Below are 14,989 nucleotides of genomic sequence, written 5' to 3'. Positions count from 1 at the left end.
GTCCATCTTAAATATTTTGCAGCCTTTAACAGTTTTTCGTCCTGGATTGCTCTGCATGTAGCTCTGTCCATCTTCCCATCAATTTTGACCAACTTCCACTGCCCTGGTTAAAAAAACATCCCACAGCACCATGTTGCCACCACCATGTTTCATGGTGTTGATAGTGAGTTTAGGATGAATTATTATTTTTTAGCTATGTGTAGCGCTTTGTGTTGCCGAAAGGTAAAAGTTTGTTCTCATCTGACCGGAGCCCCTTCTTTATTCATTGGTTGTCCTGTTGACAGATTCTCCCACCTGAGTTGTGGATCTCTGGAGCTCCTACAGAGTTACCATGGGCCTCTTGGCTGCTTCTCTGATTAATGCTCTTCTTTCCTGACCTGACAGTTTGAGTGGAGTCATGTGTTGGTTGGTTTGTAGCTGTTTCCATTTTGGGATGATGGATCTAAACGTTGCTCTGTGAGATGTTCAAGGTTGGGATATTGTTTAATAACCTAACTCTGCTTTACTTCAGCACAACCTTCTCCCTCACCTGTCTGCTGTGTTCCTTTTCACCCTATTTGTTCACTAAAGTTCTCTAACAAATCTCTGAGGCCTTCACAGAACAACCAACTAATTGGGGGACTTCTGAAAGCAGTTGGATGCACTGGAGTTTATTTTAGGGATATCTGAGGGACAGAGGCTGAAAACAAATTCACAGCACCCTTTTTTTTCACCGTAAACTGTTCACTACTTTATTTTGGCCTGTCATATAAAATCTCAGTAAAATACACAGACGTTTGTGGCTGTAATATGACAAACTGTGGAAACGTTGGAATGGTATGAATTCCAATACAGGTCACTGTGTGTGTAGGTTTGGACTGATGTCGTATTTTTAAAAACAGATCAATCAGGCTGTTTCCATTAGCACCTGAAATACTGCTGGTTTCCTTGCATATTTATTTGCTCTCTGGTAGAATGTTACAGCAGACTAGATGTAGTGTTACTGAATATATTTCTCAGACCTCCAGACTGAGACGTAAATAATCACATCAGTCAGAGAAGAAGAACAAACTACTGAGAGTACTGTTTTAGGCCTTCCTGACCCGTAATGTGAATAGTCTGCGGGTGCGAAGCAACCTATCCATAAATCATGTTGATAAAACACTAAACTGTTAAGCGTATGTGTCCTAATGGAAACTGGGAGCCCTAGTTTATTTTTGTCTCTGAAAAGTGGCACACAGAGCTCTTTTTTGTGCAAACTAAGATGATTATTCTGGTAACAACGCCCCTCTGACAGCCACACCCGTCTGATTGCCCTCCACTTCCTGTGATTAGCTGTCCCTGCCTCTTTATCACAGTCTAAACCGGGTCTTACAGGAAATTGTTGGAATCTCAACAATGTACGCTTCCCTGAAGCAAATCTGCCCCAGATTTTGTCGTTGCTTATAAAGATTACTTACTTACAGGATCCAATCTTTAGGTCCAAGAGCTTAGTGGGCGTGCATCCGGTTACTGTTTTCCCCGCTCTCCCCTCATCTGTTCACCACGCGGCAGGCAGCTTCATCGCCGTCACTGCGACACTGCTCACTCTGTGATGTGTGTGTACTACTGTAGGGCAGCCAAGCCTGATGGCTGCCTCTCCCTCTTTTCCTGCTCAGGTGATAGCCAAGCGTGGCCGGGAATACATCCTGAGGCATATCCCCAACATGCACAAAGACCAGTTTGCACTCACGGCTTCAGAGGCACACCTCAAGTTTATTAAAGAGTGCGCTCAGCTCGACGATGTCACGGTGCACTACTACAGGCTGTACAAGGTGAGAAATCGATCCAGTTCAACAGCAGAAGCAGACCACTGCTGTTTACTCAGTTTACCCACAGCTCACTGGATTTTATGTTCTATTTAATCTCCTGCTCATCTGTTTTTCTCTCTCTCAACAGGATAAAAAAGAAGTTGAAGCGTCTCTCACATTGGGCCTGACCTTACGTGGAATCCAGATATTTCAGGTATAGTCTCTTCCTTACCAATCAGGGGCTTATTTCGACACCTATTTTAAGGTCTTTAAAAGAATGTATTATCATTCTTTACAGTGCCTTGCCAAAGTATTCATAATTCTTGAACTTTTCCAGATTTTGTCACATTAGAGCCATAAACATCTAAGTACTTTTTGGGATTTTATTTGTTAGGCTGAGCACAAAGTAATCGTTAACTGTGAAATAGAAGGAAAACAGAGTTCACTGCACCACTGCCAGCCGACCAATAAACAGCCATCTACTTAAACTGATCACCTGGCAAGGAGAGCAAAATTCATAGATGCAGCCAAGAGCCCCTTAGCCACTCTGGAGGAGCTGCAGAGACCCTAAACATGAAGCCAGACATACAATGGGAAGGTTTAAATCAAGGCATACTTATGTGGTAGAATGATCTTGTTGAAGTCCAAACCTAAATCATGTGGGTCCAATGTTCTCCATCCAATCTGACTGAGGTTGAGTTATTTTTCAAAAATGTAACAAAGCTGGTATAGACATAGCCCATGAGATGTGTACCTGTAATGACACAGGAGGCTGAATACAAATGCACGCCACACTTTTCAGATTTGTATTTGGTAAATGGTTAAAAACCATGTATCATTTTCCTTCCATCTCTCAATTATGCACTACTGTGCATTGATCTATCACATAAAATCCCAGTAAAATACACTTTGCTGTTGTAACGTATAAAAATATGAAAACGTCTGTAAGGCAGCATATTTTTATAGACTGGAGATTGTTCCATAAAGTAGGACATTCTCACGTTGCAGTGTTGTCCTTATTTCTTTGTTGGGTTTAATCTTCACAACCGCTTTTTTGTATTGCAGAACGTTGGCTCTGTGAGGCAGCTTTTGTACGACTTCCCCTGGACCAATGTGGGAAAACTCGTTTTTGTGGTGAGTCGAATCACGGCATGCAGCCCAGGGTGATAGATTTTTTCTTCTCAACTAACCACAGCATTGATAAAACCTGTGCATCCCCTGGGCTTATTGCGATGCGTGTGGAAACCAAGCTCTTGCTCAGGAATGGGCACGTTTTCTCGCAAGGCTTCGTTTTGCCAAACTGCTGTTTTATCTAAGCCCACAAGTCTTCTGGAACTAATCAGGGATTTTGAAAGACTTTCCTCGCTCAAGCACACGCAGGCACACACTTCACACACACACAGAGCACTGTATAGCACATATATGTTTTTACGTAATCAGCAACAACAATTTCTGCCTTTTGATAAACACACCTCTTGCTTCATTGATTATATTATTGTCCCGTTAAAGGAAGCCTTGTTAAATCTCCTCATCTCATCTCTACTCTGACTCAGTTTGTCGTTAAGCTGAGCGCAGCAGCCGCTTCATTCTGTAGAGTTTGTGTTACCAAAGGGAGCCAGAGAAGCTCACTATATATCTGTTTCACTCTGATGGCCACGCGGTTCCTGCCAGCTCGCTGTTAATCACCATCCAGAGAGGTTCTTACTGCTTATCCTCACTGTGGCATAAAATGCCCTCTCTTTCCTTTAATAGTCTGCAAGGTATCTTGTTTTTTCTTTTTTCCAGAAACTTGAAGGCCTGGATCTATAATTGTGTCTCGGGTTGCCTTGATTTTTATAAAAACAACTGTTGCATCTGCAGACATCCTGTTTTTCGTCATTATTGTTGTTTTTGGTGGTTTCTCTCTGTCGGCCACCTGGAGCGACGTGAAAGCAAGTTGTAGCATGGCTGTGGTTTCACTGTGGACCCGAACCCATTCTCGCTGCCCTCGTCCCACCCTTCTCCAGAATAGCAGGCTTTCAGCTGCACCCCGCCCATAAGTTGCATCATGCCACAGAGCTGCCATGGTGGAACATACAACTTGACTGATTTTTAAAAACATAATTTGCAAGCTTCTGCCATTATTCTGGCTGGATATGTGACCACTCTTCCTATCACAGTTGTTCAGGCTCATTTCAACTCGTCGGTCTCCTGATACAATTCCAGTTGATACATTTTCAACTGGGTTGAGGCCAGCGTAAGTCCAGAAGCTTCACGTTGGCCTGCCTTATTCATTCCAACACCAGTTTTGATGTGTGTTTTGGCATCTTTGTCCTGTTGGAACACCAATTTCAAATTTCTACCATCTAGTTGTCATGCTTGAAGGGGTCAATTTTAAAGCTGTGGTTCCTTCTTGGGTTTGTTTAAAGTGGCTGATTTTCTGCCTTGTAAGCATGGTCCACAAATTTCCAATAGGTTATAGGTCAGGGCTTTAAGGAGTCCATTCAGGAAGCTTAGTGTAATGAACAGTCTGACCCAAACTGTCTCTCTCGGATGAAAAAAAATTGATTCTAATGTTCAAGAACAGACCAGGAAGTCATAAAATAGAAGATGCTGAAAAATTAAAATGGACTGGGAGGATACTGACCTTCAATTATAAGATTTGCATCTGCCCACATGAACATGCCAGATGCATTTTGGGATAAAGCCGAGACAAAGATTGAGCTATTTGGCTACAAGGAAGGGTGTTTGAAGTAGTTAAGGTGAAGCTTTTACACCTAAAAACACTTTACCAACTGTCAAGCACGGTGGCGGTAGTATCATGTCAAGTGCCTGTTTCGCTGCCAGTGGTACTGCTGTATTGCACAAATTAGATGGATTAATGAAGGCCATCCAGCTAGATGGTAGAAACGTTTAACACAGCTGGATGGAGCGGGCTCACAATAAGCTGCTGCAGTGGTCCCAGGATGAATGCTATTGTATTTCTATGGAATGTACATACAAGCTGGGGTTGTGTTTGCAAACCAAACTATGAAAATAACTTCTTCCATTTCTAAAAAGTAAGCAGTCACATTTCAAGCCAGAATTAGAGCAGGACCTTGTTGATGATTACAAAAAAAATGTGTTTTTTTTTGCAAATTGATTAGGCACATTTAACTATTCTCTGTATGCATATATATTTTAGCCTTTATCTATAGTTTTGACTCATTGTTGTTAAGAAAAATCAACACTAAATTATTTTTGATGTTGTTTTATCCTTCCACAGTTCAAATGCATAAACAAAATCCCAGTATCAATATCAATCATGCCCATGATGAGTGTATCTAAACCTCTCACTGGAAATGTACAACTTTCAATGCATCATAACACACTGTCAGCAGTCAAACAGAAGAACACCTCTTTCCATTATATTTGAACCCCCAGAAGCACTGGTAGGTGAAACAGGAGCTGTTAAACAGATGTAAAACCACAGTTTATCCGATTCACTCGTTGCTGCTCCAGTGTACTTTTAATGGTAGGCTCTTAAGACTGCAGAAGGACATTCTGAGGTTAAATACACTCAGTTTGAAGGATGGAAGAGACTTTATCAAAAAACAAAAATCTGATTTCCTTAAAATAGAAAACTGGATTCTTATGGTGTGCTTGAAATGTGTGTAAATTTAGCTGAATCCTTTAAAAAGAAGCTGGGACAAACAAAGCTCTAACCAGCAATGCAGTCAGAAATTAGGTTTTTAACCTCTGCCTGTAAAAGTCCAAAGCCTAAGAGAAAAGCTGGAGTTGTATACAGAAAACAGTCCTACAGACAGATGTTCTTGGGCATAGTTAGACCCCAAATGTGCAGAAGAAAGCACAAACCCATTTTTATTTTTCCATGTACCGGGCCAACAAGTCCTCTCCCTGGAAAATCATTACAAATGCACAAAAATGCTGCTTCTGGATGAGAAAATAAAAAACAGATATGTGAACTCGCTCCTGATTGGTGTTTGGTAACAAAGGGCTTCTGCTCCCTTGCTGCTTGCCCCCCAACTTTCTGGCACTCAGTCATATTTTAAAAATCAGCATTCCAGTGTCATTTTCTTTGTACTCTCCTAGGGGAAAAAGTTTGAAATCCTTCCTGACGGTCTGCCGTCAGCTCGTAAACTCATCTACTACACAGGCTGCCCCGTGCGCTCTCGCCACCTCCTGCAGCTGCTCAGCAACAGCCATCGGCTCTACATGAACCTGCAGCCTGTTCTCAAACAAGTGCGTCGGCTGGAGGAAAATGAAGGTAATTTCAGTGGTTTTTCGGGGTCATTTGCATATAGTGCTTTGCAAAAGTGTTCACACCCCTTGAACCTTTTCATAATTTACAACTACAAACTTCAGTGTGGTTTATGAGGGTTTTATTTGACAGACCAAAACAAAGTACTGCACTGTTCATGAAGTGGAAGGTAAAGGATACAAAATCTGCTAGAGAGAGATGAGAGACACCAGAGCCAACAATGCAGATGCGCTGAAGGCTGCTAGCAAAGCAACCTGGGCTTCTAGCAGAACCACAGGTTGATCGCCTCCATGCCATGCTGCATGGATGCAGTAATTCATGCTAAAAGAGCCCTAACCAAGTATTGAGTGACTAGAAACGAATACACTTTTAAGATTGACATTTCTGTTTAAAATATCCTTTTTTATTGAACTTATGTAATATTCAAATTTTCTATGACTCTGAATTTTTCATCATCTGTAAATCATAATCATTACTATTATAGGAAATAATGTCTTGAAATATTTCACTCTGTGTGATGAATCCACGTAATATATCAGTTTCGCTTTTTGAAATGAGTGACAGAAAATATTGAACCTCTTCACGATATTTTAATTTTCTGAGACGACCTATAAGTGCACACAGAATTAATATGGGACTGTGCTGTTACAAAGTGTGAAAACGTTTCAGGGCTATGAATACAATTATAAAGCACTGCATCTTATGTCTTCTTATACAGAAATATTATGCAGTACCAATGTCTTTGATCAATTTGTTTACCTTTTTCTTGAACTGTGTTAAATATTACTGTTCTGTTCATGTTGATCTGACTTCAGAGAAGAAGCAGTACCGGGAGTCGTACATCAGCGATGCTCTCGATCTGGACATGGATCAGCTGGACAAGCGTTCCCAGGCCAGCGGCAGCAGCGCGGGTAGCATGTCTCACCACAAACGTCTGTCCCGCCACTCGACAACCAGCCACGGCAGCTCACACACGTCTGGCATTGAAACAGACAGCTTCAGGGCCCCTGGTCAGGCCCCTCACAGGCCCCTACGAACCTGCAGCTCATCCACGACCAGCCACGGGAGCTCCCACACCTCTGGCATTGAAAGCAGTGGCAAAGAGCGCATCCTGGATGATGATGGTAAGAGCTGACTGTTGATGTAAGGTGGACTTTATATTCAATAAACATGAAAAACAACTCGTAGAAGTAACCGGCAGGTGATATGTATGTACAGCTGTCGAAGATTAGAAATAACCTGGATTTTCATAGGAGAAAATCATCTGTTCTAGTTTTGCTTGACTTAAGGCTTTTGATTTTGTAGGCCATTCCAGGTTCTTGAACAGACTTCAAAACCCAGTCTATGGGTGTATTCACACCAGAAAAGTCCTTTGGTCTGCTTGTTTGGTCCGGACCAAAAGCGAACTTTATTTTTTTCATTTGGTGCGGTTTGTTTTTACATTGTACTTTTTGCAAGTGAACTATTGCTTGTAAACAAAGCCACGCAGGTGACGATCATTGTTCCCATTGGACAGAAATGATGGGGGCGGGACAGAGCACAGACCCGGACATTTAGGAAAACAGCTGTAGACGTGCTGCGTGCAGCGTCTCTGTTCTGCATATTTATGCCGTTATTACAGCTGCAATATTATTGTGAGAGTGAAGAGCAGCTCATTCAACACAGACTTTGAGACGTTTCATTTATAATGTTGGAACCCCGTCAGAGAATACGTGCTGAACGCCGACGTTCTCTACGTTCCTTGTCACAGAACAAGCCAGTAGCGTTGTTAAGCAACACAGCTTATCAGGTATGATTACCTTACAACACATACCTTTGCTACCGGCTACGGTGGCTTTTTATGTCTAAAGAGACGTACGCTTTTTGTAGTTGGTTCGGATCGGGGCCGGTTTGTATTCAGACCATAAGCGAACCGAGCCAGAGTCCGTTTGGAAGCGGACCGAGACCACCTCAAAAAGTAGGTCTCGGTCTGGTTGTTTGGTCCGGACCAGGGTTCGCTTGAGTGTATTCACACCTGCACAAAAGGTCCGGACCAAGGGGGGAAACGAACTCTGGTCCGTTTAAAGCGAACCAAAAGTGGCAAGTGTGAATACACCCTCTGTTACAATTTCTGTCAGCATTGATCAGCAGGCCTCACAAAGCTGTATAGTGAAATGTGGTGTTTCACAAGGTTAGATTTTAGGTTCATACTTGTTAATCTTTATGTCCTTTCTCTGGGAGACCTAATCGGGAAACAGGATAAATTTCTACAGCTATGCAGACGACACTTAAGTTAAAACACCCCACAATCCTGTGCTAGTGATGGCTCATTTTCCTAGTTTTATTGTTTTATTTGATTTGACCCGACTAAAGCTTTGAGTTTTTCCTGGAATCTTTGTCATTAGTTTCTTTATTCTGTTTGTTTTTCCCTGCAGAGATTGAAATGCTGGTAGATGACCCCAAAGACTATGAAGAGCTTCACGAGATGGCTTTGGATCAAGAATTGTGCATCCACATCACCGAGGACATGCTGACAATGTCACCAGATCAGTCCAATGGATATTCAGGTATGGTTTGTCAGGGTCCTGTGTTCCCTAACAGCGTGCAGCTTCTGCAGTCTGCCTTTTCCTCCAAACGCACTAAAACCATACAACTCTAAAAAGGTTTGCTCAAAAAGTTTGTTTTTGGCTTTCTTTTAAGGTCTGATAGTGAAAGACATTAGTTCCTCCACTTCCAGCTCCTCAGAAACTGTTGTCAAGATGAGAGGACAGAGCATTGAGTCGCTGCCGCAGGTACCTCAGACTTATCTCACCAAATCACTTCAACAAAGCAACTATATGAAGAAATACACAAAGGAAACTGTTCTTTTCAGCCCAGTGTTTCATGAAGCAGTTATTTAGGCCAGCCTAATTGAACACAGTTGGTTCCACCATGTCAGAAGTAAACTTGCCTTCTTTCTTTGTTTCTTTCTTTTGAAATGGGGTAAATGTGGACAAAGAACTCTGATCATTTGAGTTTAGAAAAGTCTGGAATTTAGACATGGAAAATGTTAAGGTGAAAATTGTAGTCCTTTGTTGTGGTGGGTTGGAGGGTCGTATGTCAGGGCCAGGGGCCCCTCCAAGAGGTAAGCTGCAGGCTTGCCAAAATAGATGGGAGGTTTTGACCCCATTCACCCAAGAAACCTAGAGACAGTGGTTAATAAAAGTAAATGACATTAGACTAAACCGTTCTTCACATCGGTAATCTTGTTCCTTTCACATTTACAGACAACTTCAAGCCGGAAACCTCAGTCCTCCACGGACCGCCACAGCCAATCACTAGACGACATCCGGCTCTACCAGAAGGACTGCCAGCAGTGGGCGGATCTCTGCCAGGACACCGCCCACAGCTACACCTTCGGCTGCGGCCAGGAGCTGAACGACAGCGAGGGACACCAGGGCCTGTCCGATCAGCGCGCCGCCGTGCTCAGCGAGCAGCAGCCCTTCCCAATCAAGAGGACGAACAAGTACTTCTCCCTGGACCTGACCAATGACGAGGTGCCTGAGTTCGTGGTGTGACAGTGACAGACAAGGCCGACGCGTTTGATCCACTGGGCCAGGCGTGGAGACCTTTCAGGGTTCAGGGAACGAGAAGAGAGAGAAGAGTTTCAGAGGTGGTCAGTTAGCAGTAGCCCTGAGCAAACTGGCAATAAGAAGGTTCGCCCTTCATACACTACCTGAGACTGACTTGCAGACAAGGAGGATTATGGCTGAAATGTGATATTAGAATAAAGAACAAAGGGCTGAAGGGAGCTGGTTTTTAAGATTTAGCCCAGACGGCTCAAAGGTAATAAAAGGGATCCTGCCATCTTTATTTTTATTCAGTTTTCAGCAGCTTTACAAACTCATACCAAGACTGGCATCATAAAGAGACTTTCTGTGGAGAAACAGTAGATGAACGCCATCTGAGCAGAAGCCAAAAACATCAAGCGGTGATGAACTAGAAGGCTTCTCCTGCAACACTTTGAAGCTACCGGAACCGAACTGATGTGAACACAGCACCGCCGTGCCTTCGTAACACAGTGCAGGTGTCAGATCGCTCGTCTTGACAATCACGTCCCCTCACCTCACTCAACGCCTAACATTCAAAGCTCAGCAACCTTTTAAACATTTCATACACATTTATTTCAACAAATCATTTCCTAGCTGGCTCTTTAACTTCTACATACGATGTTGATTTCAAATTTTCTTTATTCCTCTTGTGAAATTTCGCCGAGTTTCCACGCAGGAATGAGCCTGACTGAGCTCCTACATGTTCCTACACGAGTCGAGTTTGTGGCCAAAATACAATTCAGTGTAATCCGGAGTCAAAGTGCAGCTGTCAGCCAAAAACAAACCTTGCATGTCTTTCTTTACACTTCTATCCTCCTATCAGTGAGGATTTTCTTTGTAACTGGAATCTGTTCATTTTACATCCTCCAACCAGAAAACAAACATTTTTTTAGATGTATTTTTATATAAAAATGTTGTGTATGTTCAGATATTATTAATATGCGCGTGGCTGCTCTTATTCAGTATTATGAACAAATGTCTGTGGCAGTGTTAAGGATGTGGAGCTACTAACCAGGGTAACTGGTTTTATCATCTAAATCTCCCAGTAGGAGTCCAGACAACCTGAGGATGTGGTGTTACAGACTGTTAGTTATTACAGCTGACATGTTAATACAGTGCAGGTGGGTAAACATGGAGCACTGTTACAGATTAAAAGAATACGTTTTAATTGGCTTTAATGTAACCTTTTTATCCCTTTCACTGTTTTTAGAGCAACAGAATGCAATTTAACTCTTGAAAAGTTCCACAAAAGGGATTTCTTAAGAAATAGAAGACTGAACAACATACATTATAACAGCTTTGTTATAATATAAGGCAACGTCTCTGAAATGCAACAGAACAAAACCCGTCCTAACCAGGCATGGTTCAGTATGAGATTCTCTCGGGGAGATAAAAACCAAGGTTTAACACTTATATTTTAAACCATAATATATACCACGTTCTAACAGATTTTCTAACAGAAAGGCAACATTTAGAACAAAATAGGATATTGATTTTTGCAGATTTAACAGTGTTATCTGTAACATCCAGTTATTGTTATTAACCCTAAAGGGACATGAAGTTCTGTTAACATTTTATAGGCAGGGTGTATCTTACCCGAAGTAGACAAATTTTGGCATCTTCATTTTGTGTAAGTCTGGATCAGTTGGTCCTGGAGGCTCAAGCTAGCGGCTAGTCCTAGAGAACCCAAGGCCAAAGCGGTTAATGCAAATTCCACTTTATGAGTCTTTACATCGCTGTCAGGTTTGCATTGGTTGGTTTGCATTGGTTGGTTATTTACAAAGAAGCTGATGGTGATTTACTCAGGAAATGGAGGTAGGAGGCAGTGTGTCACCAATAATATTCCTGTGTGAAACACTAACAGACAATGAAACATACAGTAGAAAGCATATAGCTGTCGTCAGTTACCCTGACGAGGAGTGCTTTATGTTCTGATCTCTGTATGTGTTTTAAGGAGGACGATCACTGCTGACACACCACTTCTAACCTTCATTTTCTTCTTTTGTTATTACAAACGTGAGAATGGTTCCAACCCTCATGAAATTAAGTTTGCATGAACCACAGTGTGCCATTTTTAAGACGAGTTGCTTTAAGACAGTGGAAGTCAGCTTAGGGCTTCGCCCCTTTGACTAGTCATTAGCTTGAGCCTCATGCAGGGTTATGATAAATCATTTGGATTTATCATAACCCTGCATTCAGTTAGTCTCTGAACTCGAACCTGAGAATCACTTCACATCCAAGTTTAGCTCGTTTTAGTTATAAGTCCAACAAAAAGAAAACTATGTTGTTAATTTGCAGCTAACTTATCATTTATCATCACAACGCTGTGTTAATAAAATGTGCAGCATTAGAGTTGCTAATAATTTAAAACAGGAACTGTCACTACAGTCTATATATGCGACGGCCATACTGGATACCAAGCTCTGGGCTGCTTAGCAAGCAGGAAAGGAAGAATTATCTCTTCTCGCGGAGCTCTTGTTGTATTTCTGGCAGAAATGTCGGAAAATCTGCCTTTCAAATTAAAAAGAACACACCATATACAGTATATGTAAATGCCAAAGGAGTTATCTTCTGCAGAAAAGATAAAAACAGCTTCTAACCTTTAAACAGAACCTATCTTAAAAAATCCTGAGCTTTTCCTTTAAGTAAATGTAGAAAACAACACCCACGACAAATTCTCTTTGCACAAAATATTTGAACTTTTTGTCCTTCTACTTTTTTCGGATGTAACACAATCATAACAAGCTGATATTAGCTGGTTAAACGGGCCATTTACGTGGCTGCCCGGCCTGCAGTCGGCTGCGTAACCAATCAGAGATCCTGCTTGTAGCTTGATAACCGTAGTTTTAAAACAGTGTTATAGGGTGATGGGGGGGATCTGGGCTTTTTGTGACAAGTTTATTTCCACACTGTTAACTTTGAACTTTTCTTGGAAGTAAGCGAAATAAGTTGCAGCTTTCGTTCAGCCAGCTGACCAGCAGTGTTCAATAAAAGGTGGGGGAGGGGCAACACTGTTAATTCTATTCTCTATACAGCCAGAGAAAACTTCAGACTCCCAGGTATTTTATTTGAGATTGTGATAAAAGAAGTTTAACCGTAGGAATGGTGTGAAAGAAAATTGTAACAGCTTCTTTTTAAAACCTTGGCCTATCTCCAGCTGACCCATGGCCAGGATTATCTAACCTTTGAGTCTGCCACTGAAGGATAAACTCAAGACAGGAGACAATTAACAAGCCACTAACCAGAAGTGATAACTTTCTATCAGCTCTTGTAAAGCTCCTTGTGTCTGTTTTCCCCTCCTTCCCTCCACACCAATACTGGATCATTTCCCAACGTATCACCAAAGCCTGTTTACATCTACATCATTAGCAGATCCTTTCAAGTATTATAGAGACAAGCTAAAAATGACAGAGGCTCTGCTCACCAGTCCCACTTTACCATGAAATGTGCTCAGGAACTGACAGGACCAAGATCGCTCCAACGGCTTAATATACATGTTTTATCCTTAATGGTTTCATCTGTATGCATATCTTTACTCTAACACCCTTTATAATCTTTAAATACTCTTAGTAAATGTGCGCATTTTGTAAGACTGAGTGTTCTGGTTGGTGGATTTTTGCTTTCAAGATGTTTCGCCATGTTTTCAGCCTCTATGCTAAGATATGCTAACAAACACATTTATCTTATGGACTGAAGTGCTCTCAAACCTCTGATTTCATCATAAAGTCATTTCTCAAAATGTCAGAACTTTCCTAAAATATTACCATAGATCAGATTATTTTAGGATTAAAGTTTTGCTTTTGTTTTGATTTTTTGCTTGGCTGACATTTAAGATCCACGTCATTGCCTTAAATGTCAGCAATAAACTAATAAATCCTCATATTTGCCAAACCTAATTATAGTCATATAAGACATTGCTTCTCTCTACATCTTACCAGTTCAGTTTGAGGTACATCTCTAATAAAATACTTTCCTTAAATGATGGATAATGCTATGAAATCAAAAGGAATATCTATATTTCCTCCTGTGTTTTAGAACTGGTATAAACATGCATTGAAGGTGTCAAAGTCAGTTTTTGATCAGCAGCAAGGATTTATTTAATTAAACACAAATGTTGAGGTACACAGCCATGCAGGCGTAACCCTGCCCTTGAGAGGTTTCATAATGATTTACTTCTCCGGCTTTAGTGAATGGTCCTACTTACGCTTTGTCTGTGTGTCCCATAATCCTTTCTGTGAAAGGTTCTTTCTGCAGGAAAAGAAGAGATTTCTTTGTCACCCTACTGGTAAAAATGATTTGTTATGAGTCTGCTCCGTGCCTTTTTGGTACTAATGTTCCTCACATATAATAAACAGGTACATTTATCATACCAAGGTGCTGCTGTCGATTCATTTTCCTGACGCTGTGTTCATTTCCGATTAATTTATTTCAGAAATGTAACTGAAATAGTGAAACTTATAATTCATTACACAGAGTGATATAAGTGTTTATTTCTAATCATTCTGATTCTTATGGCTTACAGCTAATAAACCCATAATTCTGTTTCTTAGAAAACTAGAATATTACAAAAGAACAAAAATTATTTTAGACATAGAAATGTTATGGTGCTGCCCGCACAATCATGGGGAACACTGCTGTTGTCTAGCAGATAGGCACTGACACCCTACAGTAGGTGGATTGACCCACAAAAGGCCATTGCTAAAAAAAAGGTGGCTATTCATAAAGTGCTATATTCGTGCATAATAATAAAAGAAGGAAAAAGTGTACTAGAAAAATGTGCTTGAGCAACAGGAATAACAGCAGTATTGAGAGGATTACGAAGCAAAGTGTGGCCTGGGGTTTTAGTAAGTGCTTCAGGACCCTCCCCACACAGACGTATCCAGGACATGAGCTACAACTTTCCTGGTGTTAAGGTACTCTTATACCAGTAACAAAGTTAGAGGTGTCTTACCTGGACTAAGGGGATAAAAGACTGGACTATTACTACTTTTTTCAGATTAAAGCAAATTTTGCTTTTTTTTTTGTTAATTAAGGTCCCAGAGTATGGAAGAAGAGTGGAGAGACCCAGCATTCAAGCTACTTAAGGTTACTTTTAAAGCAACCTCTCATAATGGTAAATAATGGACTCTGTGAAAGAGCAACAACTATGGCAACTAAGCAGTGTTTGAAAGAGTTTATTGAAGGACAACAGGGTGAAAATGGTAAACTGTCTGGGCCTTCCAGATGGATCTGGCTCAGCACTGAGGAAGAGAGGGTTTGCACGGAGTGGTTTCAAGGAGTTCACATTGTAAGACGCAGAGCATGAAGTCCTGGGCATGAACACCAGAGGAGGTCAGTCTGGAGAGAAAGCATGAACTCAGGTAAGACCTGGGTCACACAAACACCAGGAAACAGTGGTTAGTGGTCAGGTT

The 14,989-nt window shown here is 41.4% G+C and overlaps 1 protein-coding gene across 1 annotated transcript in view; it reads left to right on the top strand.

The window, feature by feature from the left end:
- Positions 1 to 13,947, top strand: part of frmd6 (FERM domain containing 6) — a 32,831-nt gene extending 18,884 nt beyond the window's left edge. The window contains exons 7-14 of the mRNA XM_047345331.1: positions 1,638 to 1,793; positions 1,918 to 1,983; positions 2,835 to 2,903; positions 5,841 to 6,015; positions 6,825 to 7,133; positions 8,424 to 8,555; positions 8,689 to 8,780; positions 9,255 to 13,947. Of these exons, the coding sequence (XP_047201287.1) occupies positions 1,638 to 1,793; positions 1,918 to 1,983; positions 2,835 to 2,903; positions 5,841 to 6,015; positions 6,825 to 7,133; positions 8,424 to 8,555; positions 8,689 to 8,780; positions 9,255 to 9,545 (1,290 nt within the window). The 3' untranslated portion in view covers positions 9,546 to 13,947. The remainder of the gene's footprint in view (positions 1 to 1,637; positions 1,794 to 1,917; positions 1,984 to 2,834; positions 2,904 to 5,840; positions 6,016 to 6,824; positions 7,134 to 8,423; positions 8,556 to 8,688; positions 8,781 to 9,254) is intronic.
- The last annotated feature ends 1,042 nt before the right edge of the window (positions 13,948 to 14,989 follow it).

This window comes from Girardinichthys multiradiatus, chromosome 19 (assembly GCF_021462225.1).
Source record: "Girardinichthys multiradiatus isolate DD_20200921_A chromosome 19, DD_fGirMul_XY1, whole genome shotgun sequence".
In the NCBI taxonomy this organism is placed as follows: Eukaryota; Metazoa; Chordata; class Actinopteri; order Cyprinodontiformes; family Goodeidae; genus Girardinichthys; species Girardinichthys multiradiatus.
Note: the sequence above shows the minus strand (reverse complement) of the source record. Positions and strands in the feature narration are given on the sequence as shown.